The following is a 15,764-nucleotide window of genomic DNA, read 5'->3' on the forward strand; positions in this document are numbered from 1 at the left end:
TCGCTGTACAGCGTGTGATATGCTCCACGGCTTGGCCGGAGTTCGATGATTGGATGTCTCCAAAACCTACGCCGCTGCCGTCTCTGCTGTCTCTCCCTCTCCCTTTCTTGCTGGCAACAAAAGACATACGCCTGAGACAGCGCAATGTCAAGATCCAGCTTGAAGCGGAAATTATCCAGACGCAAGTCCATCTTGACACCGGAAACAGCAGCAAAATCTGATGAATTCAGCAGTACAGGGTCTATAAAACATTCCAATGAAACACGCCCACTGGTGACCCATTGGTGGTCAAAGATTTTGCTATTGTGAAATGTCACACCTAAAAACGCATGCGCATAAAAAACGCAACCGCATGCAAAAACGCATGTAAAACGCAAGTAACACTGCGTTATTTTGACGCATCAGCGTGCGCATGAAGAAAAAAAAACGCACATTTGTTTTGCGTTTTTCTTTGCGTTTTTTATGCGCACGATGCGCTGCGCAAAAAAACGCTAATGTGAAACTAGCCTAAAAGATGTGAAAAAAAGTCTTTTTTTTTTTTTTACGGATCAATTTGTGAAGCACCTGGGGGTTCAAGGTGCTCACTATGCAACTAGATAAGTTCCTTGGGGGGTCTAGTTAACAAAATGGGGTCAATTGTGGGGAAGCTCCAATGTTTAGGCTCACAGGGGCTCTCCAAACGCAACATGGCAACTGCTAAATATTCCAACATATTTTCCATTCAAAAATTCAAATGGCGCTACTTCCCTTCTGAGCCCTGCCGTGCGCCTAAACAGTGGTTTTTGACCACATTTGAGGTATCGGTGTACTCAGGAGAAATTGCCCAACAAATTTTAGGATCCATTTTATCCTGTTGCCCATGTGAAAAAAATTGCCCAAGAAAAAATTGATGCTAAAACAAAATTTTTGTTAGAAAAATTAAAATGTCCATTTTTTCCTTCCACGTTGCTTTAGTTCCTGTGAAGCACCTGAAGGGTTAATAATCTTCTTGAAAGTAGTTTTGAGTAGCTTGAGGGGTGCAGTTTTTATAATGGTGTCACTTTTGGGTATTCTCTGCCATATAGACCCCTCAAAGTGACTTCAAATGTGAGGTGGTCCCTAAAAAAAAAGGTTTTGTAAATTTTGTTGTAAAAATGAGAAATCGCTGGTCAACTTTTCACCCTTATAAGGGTACGTGCACACGCTGCGGAATCCACTGCAGATTAATCCGCACGGATTTTGCAAAAACCGCAGATAATCCGCAGGTCCAAAGACCTGCGGATTATCTGCGGTTTTGCCTGCGGTTTGGTCCTGCGGATTCACTATCTCCACAATGGTGGAGATAGGAACCCGCAGCGGTTTCCGCAGAAAGAATTGACATGCAATTCTTTCTGCGGATTCAAAACCGCAGCAAATCCGCGCGTTTTTTTCCGCAGCGTCGGCACAGCGTTTTTTTTTTTCCCATTCAAATGAATGGTACTGTACACCGCAGCTAAAACTGCTGCGTGTCCGCAGCGGCCAAAACCGCTGCGGAAACGCAGCGGAATCCGCAGCGTGTGCACACAGCCTAACTTCCTAACAAGAAAAATTTTTGTTTCCAAAATTGTGCTGATGTAAAGTAGACATGTGGGAAATGTTATTTATTAACTATTTTGTGTCACATAACTCTGGTTTAACAGAATAAAAAATCAAAATGGAAAATTGCGAAATTTTTATAATTTTAACCAAATTTCCGGTTTTTGCACAAATAAACGCAAAAATTATCGACCTACATTTACCACTAAGATGAAGCCCAATATGTCACGAAAAAACAGTCTCAGAATCGCTAGGATGCGTTGAAGCGTTCCTGAGTTATTACCTCATAAAGGGACACTGGTCAGAATTGCTACGAATGGCCTGGTCATTAAGGTCAAAATGGACTTGGTCATGAAGGGGTTAAGGGGTTCACTGAAGGGGTTAACTAGTGGGACAGTTTTATAGGGCGGGTCATTACGGACGCGGCGATACTAAAATATGTGTACTTTCATTGTTTGTTTGTTTTTTCCAAAAAATGAATTTATCAGGGAATATTTTTTTTTTAAAATTTCATTAGGGACCTTCTATAAATTATTTTTACACATATTTTTTTTATTTACTTTTTTGTCCCGGGGGGGGACATCACTGTCTAGTGTCAGATCGCTGATCTGACACTTTGCACAGAGCTGTGTCAGATCACCGATCTGACAGGCGCTGCTGCATGCTTTCTCAGCCCTGCTCTCTGCAGGCACTGAGGAAGCCACCTCCCTGCAGGCCCCCAGGGGCCTGCAGGGAAGGACACCCTCGGAGCAGCGCAGCACATCATAATTGATCGCAGTGTGCCAGGGGTTAATGTGCCGGGGTGGTCAGTCACGGACCGCTCCCGGCACTTTAACCCCCGAAACTCTGCAATCAAACATGATCGCAGCTTTCCAGGAGCAGGCAGAGGGGCTGTCAGCTGTGACAGCCAGTCTGCCTTTGGATCGGAGACCCTGCGGCATGACGCGGGGTCCCGATCGCTCCCATGGTAACCCAATGTCGTTAAGACACATCCGGGTTACCAGAGCTCAGAGACTTCCTGACATGCGCAATGAATGTCAGGAAGTCTCTGAGGTGAGTGCGCACAGAGTGCAGCACTGACAATTTATATGGCATGCAGATCTGCATGTCATATAAGCGATAAGCCAGCACAAAATAAGTGTCCCATGATGGAATACAGTGTAAAAGTAAGAATGAAATAAAAAAAAAAAAGTTTTAAATAATTGTAAAAATATTAAAAATAAAAAACAATATTTATTATATCATTGAATTAATATTTGAGTAAAAAAAAAAATGTAAACAATAAAAGTACACATATTCAGTATCGCTGCATCCGTAACGACCCGCCCTATAAAACTGTCCCACTAGTTAACCCCTTTAGAGAACACCATTTAAAAAAAACAAAACAAAAAAAAACAAGTCAAAAAAACAATGGTTTATCATCATACTGCCGAACAAAAAGTGGAATAACACGCGATCAAAAAGACGTATATAAATAAACGTGGTACTGCTGAAAACGTCATCTTGTCCTGCAAAAAACAAGCCACAATATAGCTCAATCACTGGAAAAATATAAAAAGTTATAGCTCTCAGAATAAAGCGATGCAAAAATAATTTTTTATATAAAAATAGTTTTTATAGTATAAAAGCGCCAAAACATAAAAAAATTACAAAATGAGGTAACGCTGTCATCGTACTGACCCGAAGAATAAAACTGCTTTATCAATTTTACCACATGTGGAACGGTATAAACGCCCCCCACCCCAAAAAGAAATTCATGAATTGCTGTTTTTTTGTTCATTCTGCCTCCCAAAAATCGGAATAAAAGCGATCAAAAAATGTCACGTGCCGGAAAATAGTACCAATGAAAACGTCAACTCATCCCGCAAAAAACAAGACCTCACATGACTGTGGACCAAAATATGGAAAAATTATAGCTCTCAAAATGTGGTGAAGCCAAAACTATTTTTTGCAATATAAAGCGTCTTTTAGTGTGTGACAGCTGCCAAACATAAAAACCCGCTATAAAGAGTAAATCTAGCCCCCTTTATCATTCGCTTAATTAGGGAAAAATAAAAAAAATGTATTTATTTCCATTTTCCCATTAGAGTTAGGGCTGGGGCTAAAGTTGGGGTTAGGGTTGGGATTAGGGTTAGGGTTGTGTTGGGGTTAGGGTTGGAGTTAGAATTGGGGGGTTTCCACTATTCAGGCACATCAGGGGCTATCCAAAATGGGACATGCGTCTGATCTCAATTCCAGCCAATTCTGCATTGAAAAAGTCAAACGGTGCTTCTTCCCTTTCCAAGCTCTGCCATGCGCCCAAAAACTGGTTTACCCCCACATATGGGGTATCAGCATACTCAGGACAAATTGCACAACAACTTTTGGGGTCCAATTTCTTCTGTTACCCTTAGGAAAAATAAAAAATTGGCGGCGAAAAGATCATTTTTGTGGAAAAAATATTTTTTTATTTTTACGGCCCTACATTGTAAACTTCTGTGAAGTACTTGGGGGTTCTAAGTGCTCACCACACATCTAGATAAGTTTCTTAGGGGGTCTACTTTCCAAATGGTGTCACTTGTGGGGGTTTCCACTATTTATGCACATCAGGGGCTCTACAAAAGCGACATGGCGTCTGATCTCAATTCCAGCCAAATTTGCATTGAAAAGTCAAACGGCGCTCCTTCACTTCTGAGCGCTGCCATGCGCCGAACCAGTGGTTTACCTGCATATATGGGGCAACAGCGTACTCAGGACAAATTGTACAACTTTTGGGGTCCAATTTCTCCTGTTACCCTTGGTAAAATAAAACAAATTGGACCTGAAGTAAATTTTGTGAAAAAAAACCTATGTACATTTTTTTAATCATTCCAAAAATTCCGTGAAGCACCTGAAGGGTTAATAAACTTCTTGAATGTGGTTTTCAGCACCTTGAGGGGTGCAGTTTTTAGAATGGTGTCACTTTTGGGTATTTACTATCATATAGACACCTCAAAGCGACTTCAAATGTGATGTGGTCCTTAAAAAAAAAAAAAAAAAAAAAAAATGGTGTTGTAAAAATGAGAAATCGCTGGTCAACTTTTAACCCTTACAACTTCCTAAAAAAAAAAAAAAAATTGATTCCAAAATTGTGCTGATGTAAAGTAGACATGTGGGAAATGTTATTTAATAACTATTTTGTGTGACATATTTCTCTTAGAGTTGAGCGAAACGGGTCGGTCAATTCCAAAAGTCGCCGACTTTCGCAAAAGTCGGGTTTCATGAAACGAAACCCAACCATAGCGTGAGGTCGGCCATGAGGTCGTCGACCAGAGCGCCAAAGTCGCGTTTCAAATGATGCTTCAGCAAATGATGGAGGACGGACACTGTGGGCAATGCGATGACATAGGCAGCGGTCACCACTATCTTTGAGAAAAGCATGTAAGTGATTGGCTTACTTTGTGTTGCGTCACAGGGGCTATAAAAGGGCGTGCACGCCGACCGTCATCTTACTTCTGCTGATCTCAGAATAGGGAGAGCTGCTGCTGATTCTGTAGGGAGAGCGTTAGGCAGGGAAGAAGATACAAAAAACTGCTTCTGCTGCTAGCGATTTTACCTGTACAACACACCAGTTAGTGTGCAGTGCAAGGGGAGGCTATATTTTGGTGCATCAGCTCTGTTGGTTATTAGGCAGTCTTATAAGGCTCCCTGATAGCTGCATTGCTCTTTTCACACTGCTGTGCAAACAGCTTTTTTAAAAGCAAAAATACTTTTCATTCTCTTTTTTGCCCAGTTACCAAGCGTTCATTTTTCCACACTTTTGTGTGCAGCAGTCCTGCTTATTAGGCTGCCTGCTGCCATACTTGAGACTGAGAGCATCATTGTCAGCTTGCTAAAATTTCTAGGGAGATTCAAATTCTCCCCAGTCCTATATAGACATTTTACACACCATCCAATTTCAGCCTGTTATATTGAGGTGCAATCTACATTGGGCCTGAGATAATAGTTCAGTGTCCTCAAGTCTGTAGGGAGATTCAAATTCTCCCCAACACTATATACACCTTGTACCTTGTTTTACAGTACCATATTGCTGGTGGTATTTTGGGTACATTTTCCCAAAAATGAGGAAGTGTGTTGGAAGAGGCCGTGGAAGTGGGCGTGGGTTGCCAGCTGGTAATGATGGTGGTGGATCTGCTGGTAGTGGCAAAAGCACAATAGCACCTAATGCAGGAAGTGTTGAGCCTGCGTCATCGTCTGGCTCCACAAGGCCTCAAAGGCTCTCTTTTCTGGGAGTAGGTAAACCGTTTTTAAAGCCGGAGCTTCAGGAACAAGTTTTGGCTTACATTGCTGACACAACCTCCAGCTCTATCGCCTCCTCTTCTGAAGTTTTAAAAAATAAAAGCACTGAGTCGTCATTGGAGGCTCCTGGTCACTTTTCCTTGTGTCCTTCACCCCTAACACACTAGATTACTCCATGGAGCTCTTTACACATACCACGCCTGGGTTATCAAGTCAAATCATGAATTACCCAGTCCAAGAAGAATCTGACATGGAGTGCACTGATGCACAGCCACTGCTAGATTTATCTGCTGGTACATTCACTCATTGTCCTAGCAGTGTACTGAGCCAGAATATGACCCTGATGAAAAATCTGAGAAATTTGAATACCAGTTGCATGCTTAGACATTTAATCACCATGCACTTGCAAGCATGGACGGACTACCAAACCTCACGTACCACATGTGCAACTGCTCCCAATGAAGGTAGTCAGCAACGCTACATCGTTTCCCCCACTGTAAGCCCACCGGTTAGCACACCACCAGCAGCAAATGTTGAGGTGTCGTTGCAAGGCCAAAGCAGTCAGGGAATCAATGTTATTGCTATGAAAGACTGAATCTAGACAATCAGAAAGAACACCAACTCCATCACCATCATCAACCCTCTCTCAGTCCGCCATGTCCACCGCTAGTTCCACCATATGCAGCTCTCAAGTCCAGCTCACCCTACCAAAGACTAAGAGTAGGACAAGAAAGTACTCATCCTCTCACCCGCGTACACTGGGTTTGAACGCCCACATTGCCAAGCTAATCTCTTTAGAGATGATGCCCTACCGGTTGGTTGAAAGCGAAGCTTTCTGCGAACTCATGGCCTACGCAGTACCACGCTATGACCTACCCAGTCGGCACTTCTTTTCTCGCAAAGCCATCTCAGCCCTCCACCTTCATGTGAAAGACCGCATTGTCCATGCACTCAAGCAATCAGTGAGTGGAAAGGTGCACCTCACAACAGATGCGTAGTCCAGTAGGCATGACCAGGGCCGTTACGTGTCCATCACTGCGCACTGTGTTAATGTGGTGGATGCAGGGTCCACAGGGGACAGCGGCGGGGGGGACAGTGCTGCCTAGCCCACGGTATAGGAAACAGTTGGGTGTAGGCGTTTGACCCGCCTCCTCCAGAAGCGAAAGCTCGTCGACAGAGTGTAGTCGCACGAGCACTCCATCCGCAGCTGCCAGTGTTGCACACGAGGTGTCCCACTATCGAACAGCTAGTGGTAAGCGGCAGCAGGCTGTTTTAAAGATGATGTCTTTGGGCAACAACAGACACACTGCGGAGGTACTGGCTGACTACTTGCAGCGACAAACTGAGTCATGGCTGGGCAGTCTACATCTTGAGGCAGGCAAGGCAGTTTGTGATAACGGCTGGAATTTTGTGGCAGCCATAGCCCTTTCAAAACTCCGACACATACCTTGCCTGGCTCACACCTTGAACCTGGTGGTGAAGTGCTTCCTCAATAATTATCCGGAGTTAACAGGCCTGCTCCAGAAGGTCCGAAGACTGTGCTCGCACATCCGTTGGTTGCCCATACATCGTATGCAGAAGCTGCAGCGATTGCTCCAACTTCCCAAGCAACGCCTAATTATCGACGTTGCAACAAGGTGGACCTCCACCCTGCACATGGTTCAGAGGCTGTGCGAACAGAGGCAGGCTGTAATGCATTTGTGGGAGGATACACGGCCAGGCACTTTGAGGGCAGACATGGAGTTGTTGGGTGTGCAATGGTCGAAGCTGAAAGACCTCTGTAAAGTCCTTTAGTGTTTTGAGGAATGCACACGACTTGTAAGCGTAGACAACGCCATCATAAGCATGAGCATCTCACTTATGCGTCTGCTCATGCAAACTTTGACGCACATTAAGGAGCAGGCGTCTGCAGCCGAGGAGGATGAGGAAGAGGAGGAGGGAAGCCTTGTTGACAGTCAGCCATTGTCTGCTCGGGGATCTCTCCTGGACGAGGTGGAGGAAGAAGAGGAAGAGGAGGATGATGATGGGGATGATTATTTAGGGGAGGAGTATGCTTCTCGTGGGGCAAGAGAAAATGTTGGCGTGGCAAGGTCTGGTACAGGGTTTGTGCGTGACTGGAGGGATGTGGATTTGCCAGAAAGTGCTCCTCCACCCACCACTCGCAGCGCATCATTGACACCGGGAGCATTGGCCCACATGTCAGATTATGCACAAACTAGAAGTATTCAGCTCACCCCTCTTCACTCCTGATCACACCTCCGACGCACGGAAACACCCTGACCCGGGTGTATAGTGCATGCACAATATAAAGAAGGATTTTTCCAGCGTCTCCAGGAGATATAGATATTTTATCTCCTGGAGACGCTGGAAAAATCCTTCTTTATGTTGTGCATGTCAGATTATGCCTTGCAGATCCTAAAAAGGGACCCCCGCTTTGCTAAAATGATGAACAATGACGACTACTGGTTGGCCAGCATCCTGGATCCACGCTATAAAGGCAAATTCCAAAACATCATGCCACAGGAGAACCTTGACCTAATATTGGCTAACAAACAAGCAACTCTGGTAAACCGGTTGGTTGAGGCATTCCCAGCACACAGCAGCGGTGATGGTTCTCCAATGAGCCGTAGGGGGAAACATGGAAGAGGTGTTCGTGGTGCACACATCAGAAGTGGCGTTGGAGACATGGGTTTCATGACCATGTTGTGGACTGATTTTTCAAATCCCGCTCACACGACTGGTAATACTGCATCGATTGAAAGTGACAGGAGACAGCAGTTGTCAACTATGGTTACAAACTACTTCTCCTCCCATATCGATGTTCTCATTCACAGGTCATTCCCCTTTGAGTATAGGGCCTCTAAACTGGACGCCTGGCCTGAATTGGCACAATATGCCTTACAGGAGCTCATTTGCCCTGCTGCTAGTGTGCTACCGGAAAGAGTCTTCAGTGCTGCTGGATCAATCCTGACAGAAAAAAGGACTCGTCTGTCGACCCAAAATGTTGATGATCTAACCTTCATTAAAATGAACCATGCATGGGTTTCAAAGGATTTTGTACCACCTTCCCCTGATGACACATAGGTTGCCAGAAAAATGGCTCGCTTTTGTCCTCCTCTTCCTCGGTCTTCTCCGATTCCTCCATTTGCAGCTGCTGAATGTCCAACATAAACATATGCCATTTTTTAAACCTCCCTAACTGGGCTACCTCCCCCCCCCCATGGCCGGGGTCACCACCAAGCGCACGCAACCGTGCGAGTGCCATTGCCCTGGACAGGTGGGTGGGCCGACTCTTGGGCGCCGGCACTGGCACAGGGTCCCTCATAGTGCAATCAAGTGTCTCTGATGGTGGGGGTGCACACCCGCCGTCAGACACACCGGCGTACTATGAGGGGCCCAGTGCCAGTACCGACGCCCACAAGTGAGCCCCCCTTGCTTGGGCAGGGCCCCAGCATTTGCAATATTTACCTCTCCCTGCTCCTCCGCTGTGTAGTCTGGGCTGTCAAATGCTTCCCTGGGACTGCCACTACAAATTTGGTGAACTGATAGATCAATCAATCAAATTTATTATCGCCAAGTACATATTACATATATACAAGGAATTCTTTGTGGCAAAGAGACAACATAATATATAACAACAGATACAACAAGTAACATCCAACAAGACAGATACAGTATATAGTCTACACATGACGATTTAATTGTTGAACAGAGAGTGGATAGAAGCTGTTCATATGGCGGTTGGTGCTGCATTTGGGGACTCTGAAGCGACGTCCTGAAGGGAGTAGTTGGAATGAGGAGTGTCCCGGGTGAGAGGGATCGGATGAAATTTTCAATGCGCGGGATCGAATACTCTTATCATAAAGATCCTGGATTTTAGGCAGGGGGGAACCTATAATTCTCTCTGCTGTTCTGAAAGTCCTTTGTAAGCGGAGTTTGTCATGCGCAGTGGCTCCCCCATACCAGACTATCAGAGAGGAACAAATCACAGATCTGATGACAGCAATAAAGAATAAGATCAGCAGATTCTTAGACAAACCATATCTTTTCAGCTGACGCAGGAAGAACATCCTCTGTTGTGCTTTTCTTATAACAGCATCCACATTTTTCCCCCATTTAAGATCATGAGAGATGATAACACCAAGGAATTTGGTCTCTGTGACCCTAAGAACCACTTCGTCATGGATGTAGATTGGAAGTATCTCATGTTGATCTTTCCTAAAATCCACAACCATCTCAGCAGTTTTTTTAGTGTTGAGTACAAGATTATTGGCTTTACACCAGTCACATATTCTTTTCACCTCACTCCGATACAAGTCTTCAGCATTTCCCCTGATGAGACCAATCAGTGTCATATCATCGGCAAATTTCAAGATTTTTACTGAGTCTGCTGAAGAGATGCAATCATTCGTATAGAGAGAAAACAGTAACGGGGACAAAACACACCCCTGAGGTGCCCCGATGTTTGTGACCAAGGTGTCCGAAGTGAATGGTCCAACTTATGATGGTTAGATGATGGTTAAGACGTAGCTATGCCCTGTCCTGCTGGCCGGGCTCTAGCTTCAGATGATCAATGGCTTCCATTTCTTATGGACGTCGACTCACAATGAGATGCAGTGGTGGTTTATCATCAGCTTTCACAGTTTTCCTACTCACAGACGTGACATTCCTGCCCACATTTTTAAATGTGCCCTCTCATGCCAATTCAATAGAATCGCCTACGGCCTGTGGCTTCTGTCTTTTGCACTCCAAAGTTACCTGACAGATCATAATAGGCAGTGAGGACCATGTCTACATCTCTCCCTGTGATCAAAATTTGATGGAGATGAGTAACGGTGATGGGATCAACGGTACTGCGATACAGCAACCCTTTCTTCACAAAGAACTGGTTTCGCTGTCTCCACACACAAAATAATTGAGGGTCAGCATCGCCTCTGAGAATTCTCCAGGGAGTTTTTCCCGTGATTAGTAATTCCTAAATTTCTGCAATCACTCGACTTTATGTCTGTACTTTTATCCATCTCGTTTCCTCTTGTGGAGAGTCTGGACTGTCTTACTGAGACAGAAATATATATGAAGATTTAAAAATACCCCAACAGTGTATACTGGTGTACGCTTCAAAAATATTTCCTTTTTTCTACTTTTTAGATTGTTGTCTAATCCATACTGAGGCTGTGAGTGTCTTTGTCTGACTCCGGAAATAAACACAGAGATTTCAAATGTTTAAACTATGCTAAGGGCATGACAGACCTGTTATTGGCCGATCTCGCATGTCCCTCTAGTAAACTGGACGCGGACCGCGGGGGCATGCCTGAGTCTTGTTCGTTAACGGAATTAAGCTTGCAATCTGTGCAGTTTTTTTTGGATGGCATGGTTGAGGTTGCCTGTGTTGAGTCCAATTAAGCCGCAGGCTCCACTTCTGGTGGTGCCCTTCTGGACATTCCTTTAAGGTTCAGCTTTGCAACCATACTGCCCCCGGAAACCAGACACTTTTCCTGACAGTGACATTCTGGTCAAAGAGCGCGATGACATCACGTCTGTACGCCCTCTGCCTAAACAGTCCAAGTGCAGAGAGATGGAAGATGGGGATGACGAGGAGTCCAGAGTACAGGGATTCCCTAGCGCGGATCTTATTTGTTATAAAGGTTGGGAGCAATTTTTGGGGAGCACGATACTCTGGAGAATGATATCTGGGGCCCACCATACACTGGAGCATTCGAAAGGTGGACATCAGTCACTGGAGCAGCATTTACAGGGCCCATTATACACTAAAGCATTAGAAATGGGGCCCATTATATATGGAGCATTATTTGGGCCCATAAGACAGTGGCGCTTCATCCATGGTGAACAACATATACTGTAGCATTATGTGGAGCTCATCATATACTGTATGGAACATTATATGGGACCAATGATTCTGTATGGAGAAATATATGGGCCTCATTACTCTGTATGGCGCACTATGCGGTGGCCATAATAGTGAATGGAGTAATATACTGTCCGTTTTTGGAGCTATTGGAGAATTTAAAATGGATATCAGTCATGTGATGTAAGAATTGAAGTAGTTTTCATTGTACTGTACCGCTATTTCTCTGCTGTATCAAAGGATCATGAATTGTGGTATGTGTTAAAGGAGCCCAGTGACACTCTTTGGCCCTGGGCCCACGAAAATCTGGAGCCAGCACTACCCCCCCCCCACAACTTTAGCCAAATAACCCCCAGTTTTCAATGCTTAACTATTATAAAGTAAATTAAGGTTGACAAGCTTAAGGAATAAGAATTGATGTTTTTGGCATTAAAATGGGCACTGTAGGTGTGTTTCCTGTGCTCCACTCCCTGCCAACCTTGGTTCCCCATTGACTTACATTGGGTTTCGTGTTTCAGTCGGACTTCGACTTTTCACAATAATCGGCCGATGTCGTTCGACCCGACTTTTGCGAAAGTTGGGTTTCGTGAAACCCGACTCGACCTGAAAAAAGGCAAAGTCGCTCATCTCTAATTTCTCTTTTTAAGGGCATGAAAATTCAAATTTGGAAAATTACAACATTTTCGCCAAATTTCCCATTTTTTTCCACAAATAAACGCAAGTTATATCAATGAAATTTTACCACTAACATGATTTACAATACGTCACGAGAAAACAATGTCAGATTCACCAGGATCCATGGAAGCGGTCCAGAGTTATTACCTCATAAAGGGACAGTGGTCAGAATTGTAAAAATTGGCCCGGGCATGAACGTGCAAACCACCCTTTAGGGTAGAGAGGTTAATGAAAGTTCTTTCTTCCTCGGTGCAGTGTCTGGGATGACCCATTTTACTCACTGAAAAGGGCTAAATATCAGCAGATATGACACTTGCTGACCACCTACGTTAAATGAAGGTCATAATTGACAACTATTTCTTCACAGAATGAATGACCTCACAAATTGAACTTGGTACTGCTGTTAAATAGAGCACCCCCTTTCATTAAATGAGTCAATTATACCCAATTAGCAATGTGCAGGTCATGACTGTTTATTCCGTTAGTTGCCCATTACTCGTCTACACCTAGTCATGAATTTTTTTCCCCATGCTGTATGATCTTTTCTGCCAAAAATAGGAATTAAACACATTAGTGATGTTAGACTGCTATTATTTTGCACCTAACTGTACATATGTGCAAAGCACAACACACACAAGGGTTACATACCTGAAGCTTCGGTCTCTTGGATAAGTACGGCTTGATACAGTTGTCACTGTGGCTTTCACATGGCTTTGTGTAGACGATGCCGTACATTACCCAGCATGTATGAACTACATATACAATAAACACACCAACCACTAGGGTAGTGAAGGAGCTTCTGTTCAGCATCGTAGACTGGGAAATGTGCAGCAGGAAAGCAATTCAGTATGCAAGATTGGTAGAGAAAAGGAAGACCTGAGGAAACGAGAAAACAAAATCGGGAAAATTACACATTCAACATTAAAACCACAGCAACAGGGTATAGAAATCCCTAGGGAAGGTGCAAATGATTGGGTAGTGTGAGAATATATACAGCCGTGTACTGGACATATGGGATGGAGGAGATGACACATACAGGGCCGTGTACAGCACATATGGGATGGAGGAGATGACACATACACGGCCGTGCACAGGACATAAGGGATGGATGAGATGACAAATACACGGCCGTGTACAGCACATATGGGATGGAGGAGACGACACATACACGGCCGTGTACAGCACATATGGGATGGAGGAGATGACACATACACGGCCGTGCACAGGACATAAGGGATGGATGAGATGACAAATACACGGCCGTGTACAGCACATATGGGATGGAGGAGACGACACATACACGGCCGTGTACAGCACATATGCGATGGAGGAGACGACACATACACGGCAATGTACAGCACATATGCGATGGAGGAGATGACACATACACGGCCGTGTACAGAACATATGGGATGGAGGAGATGACACATACACGGCCGTGTACAGCACATATAGGGATGGAGGAGATGACACATACACGGCCGTGTACAGCACATATGGGATGGAGGAGTTGACACATACACGGCCATGTACAGCACATATGGGATGGAGGAGATGACACATACACGGCCGTGTACAGAACATATGGGATGGAGGAGATGACACATACACGGCCGTGTACAGCACATATGGGATGGAGGAGATGACAAATACACGGCCGTGTACAGCACATATGGGATGGAGGAGATGACACATACAGGGCCGTGTACAGAACATATGGGATGGAGGAGATGACACATACACGGCCATGCACAGGAAATAAGGGATGGATGAGATGACAAATACACGGCCGTGTACAGCACATATGCGATGGAGGAGATGACACATACACGGCCATGTACAGCACATATGGGATGGAGATGACACATACAGGGCCGTGTACAGCACATATGGGATGGAGGAGATGACACATACACGGCCGTGTACAGGACATATGGGATGGAGGAGATGACACATACACGGCCGTGTACAGCACATATGGGATGGAGGAGATGACACATACACGGCCGTGTACAGAACATATGGGATGGAGGAGATGACACATACACGGCCGTGTACAGCACATATGGGATGGAGGAGATGACACATACACGGCCATGTACAGCACATATGGGATGGAGGAGATGACACATACACGGCCGTGTACAGAACATATGGGATGGATGAGATGACACATACACGGCCACGTACAGCACATATGGGATGGAGGAGATGAAACATACACGGCCGTGTACAGCACATATGGGATGGAGGAGATGACACATACACGGCCGTGTACAGCACATATGGGATGGAGGAGATGACACATACACGGCCATGCACAGGAAATAAGGGATGGATGAGATGACAAATACACGGCCGTGTACAGCACATATGCGATGGAGGAGATGACACATACACGGCCATGTACAGCACATATGGGATGGAGATGACACATACAGGGCCGTGTACAGCACATATGGGATGGAGGAGATGACACATACACGGCCGTGTACAGGACATATGTGATGGAGATGACACATACACGGCCACGTACAGCACATATGGGATGGATGAGATGACACATACACGGCCACGTACAGCACATATGGGATGGAGGAGATGACACATACACGGCCATGGGCGGCACGGTGGCTCAGTGGTTAGGACAACATCTGCAAGGAGTTTGTATGTTCTCCCCGTGTTTGCGTGGGTTTCCTCCGGGCACTCCGGTTTCCTCCCACATTCTAAAGACATACTAATAGGGAATTTAGATTGTGAGCCCCATCGGGGACAGTGATGATGTGTGTGTGCAAACTGTAAAGCGCTGCGGAATATGTTAGCGCTATATAAAAATAAAGATTATTATTATTATTATGTACAGCACATATGGGATGGAGATGACAAATACACGGCCGTGTACAGAACATATGGGATGGAGAAGATGACACATACACGGCCGTGTACAGCACATATGGGATGGAGATAACACATACACGGCCGTGTACAGCACATATGGGATGGAGATGACACATACACGGCCGTGTACAGCACATATGGGATGGAGATGACACATACACGGCCACGTACAGCACATATGGGATGGATGAGATGACACATACACGGCCACGTACAGCACATATGGGATGGAGGAGATGACACATACACGGCCACGTACAGCACATATGGGATGGATGAGATGGGATGGATGAGATGACACATACACGGCCACGTACAGCACATATGGGATGGAGGAGATGACACATACACGGCCATGGGCGGCACGGTGGCTCAGTGGTTAGCGCTGCAGCCTTGCAGCGCTGGGGTCCTGGGTTCGTATCCCACCAAGGACAACATCTGCAAGGAGTTTGTATGTTCTCCCCGTGTTTGCGTGGGTTTCCTCCGGGTACTCCGGTTTCCTCCCACATTCTAA

At 45.2% G+C, this 15,764-nt stretch overlaps 1 protein-coding gene across 2 annotated transcripts in view; it reads right to left on the reverse strand.

Annotated features, from left to right (window-relative positions):
• CLPTM1L (CLPTM1 like) overlaps positions 1-15,764 on the reverse strand; it is a 156,071-nt gene that overhangs the window by 138,471 nt on the left and 1,836 nt on the right. For both annotated transcript variants that reach the window (XM_073549867.1, XM_073549866.1), the window contains exon 2: positions 13,001-13,228. In XM_073549867.1, coding sequence (XP_073405968.1) covers positions 13,001-13,162 — 162 coding nt within the window. In that variant the 5' untranslated portion in view covers positions 13,163-13,228. The remainder of the gene's footprint in view (positions 1-13,000; positions 13,229-15,764) is intronic.

Source organism: Dendrobates tinctorius, unplaced genomic scaffold (genome assembly GCF_039654945.1).
Source record: "Dendrobates tinctorius isolate UK_male_01 unplaced genomic scaffold, ASM3965494v1 ptg000162l, whole genome shotgun sequence".
NCBI classification, from domain to species: domain Eukaryota; kingdom Metazoa; phylum Chordata; class Amphibia; order Anura; family Dendrobatidae; genus Dendrobates; species Dendrobates tinctorius.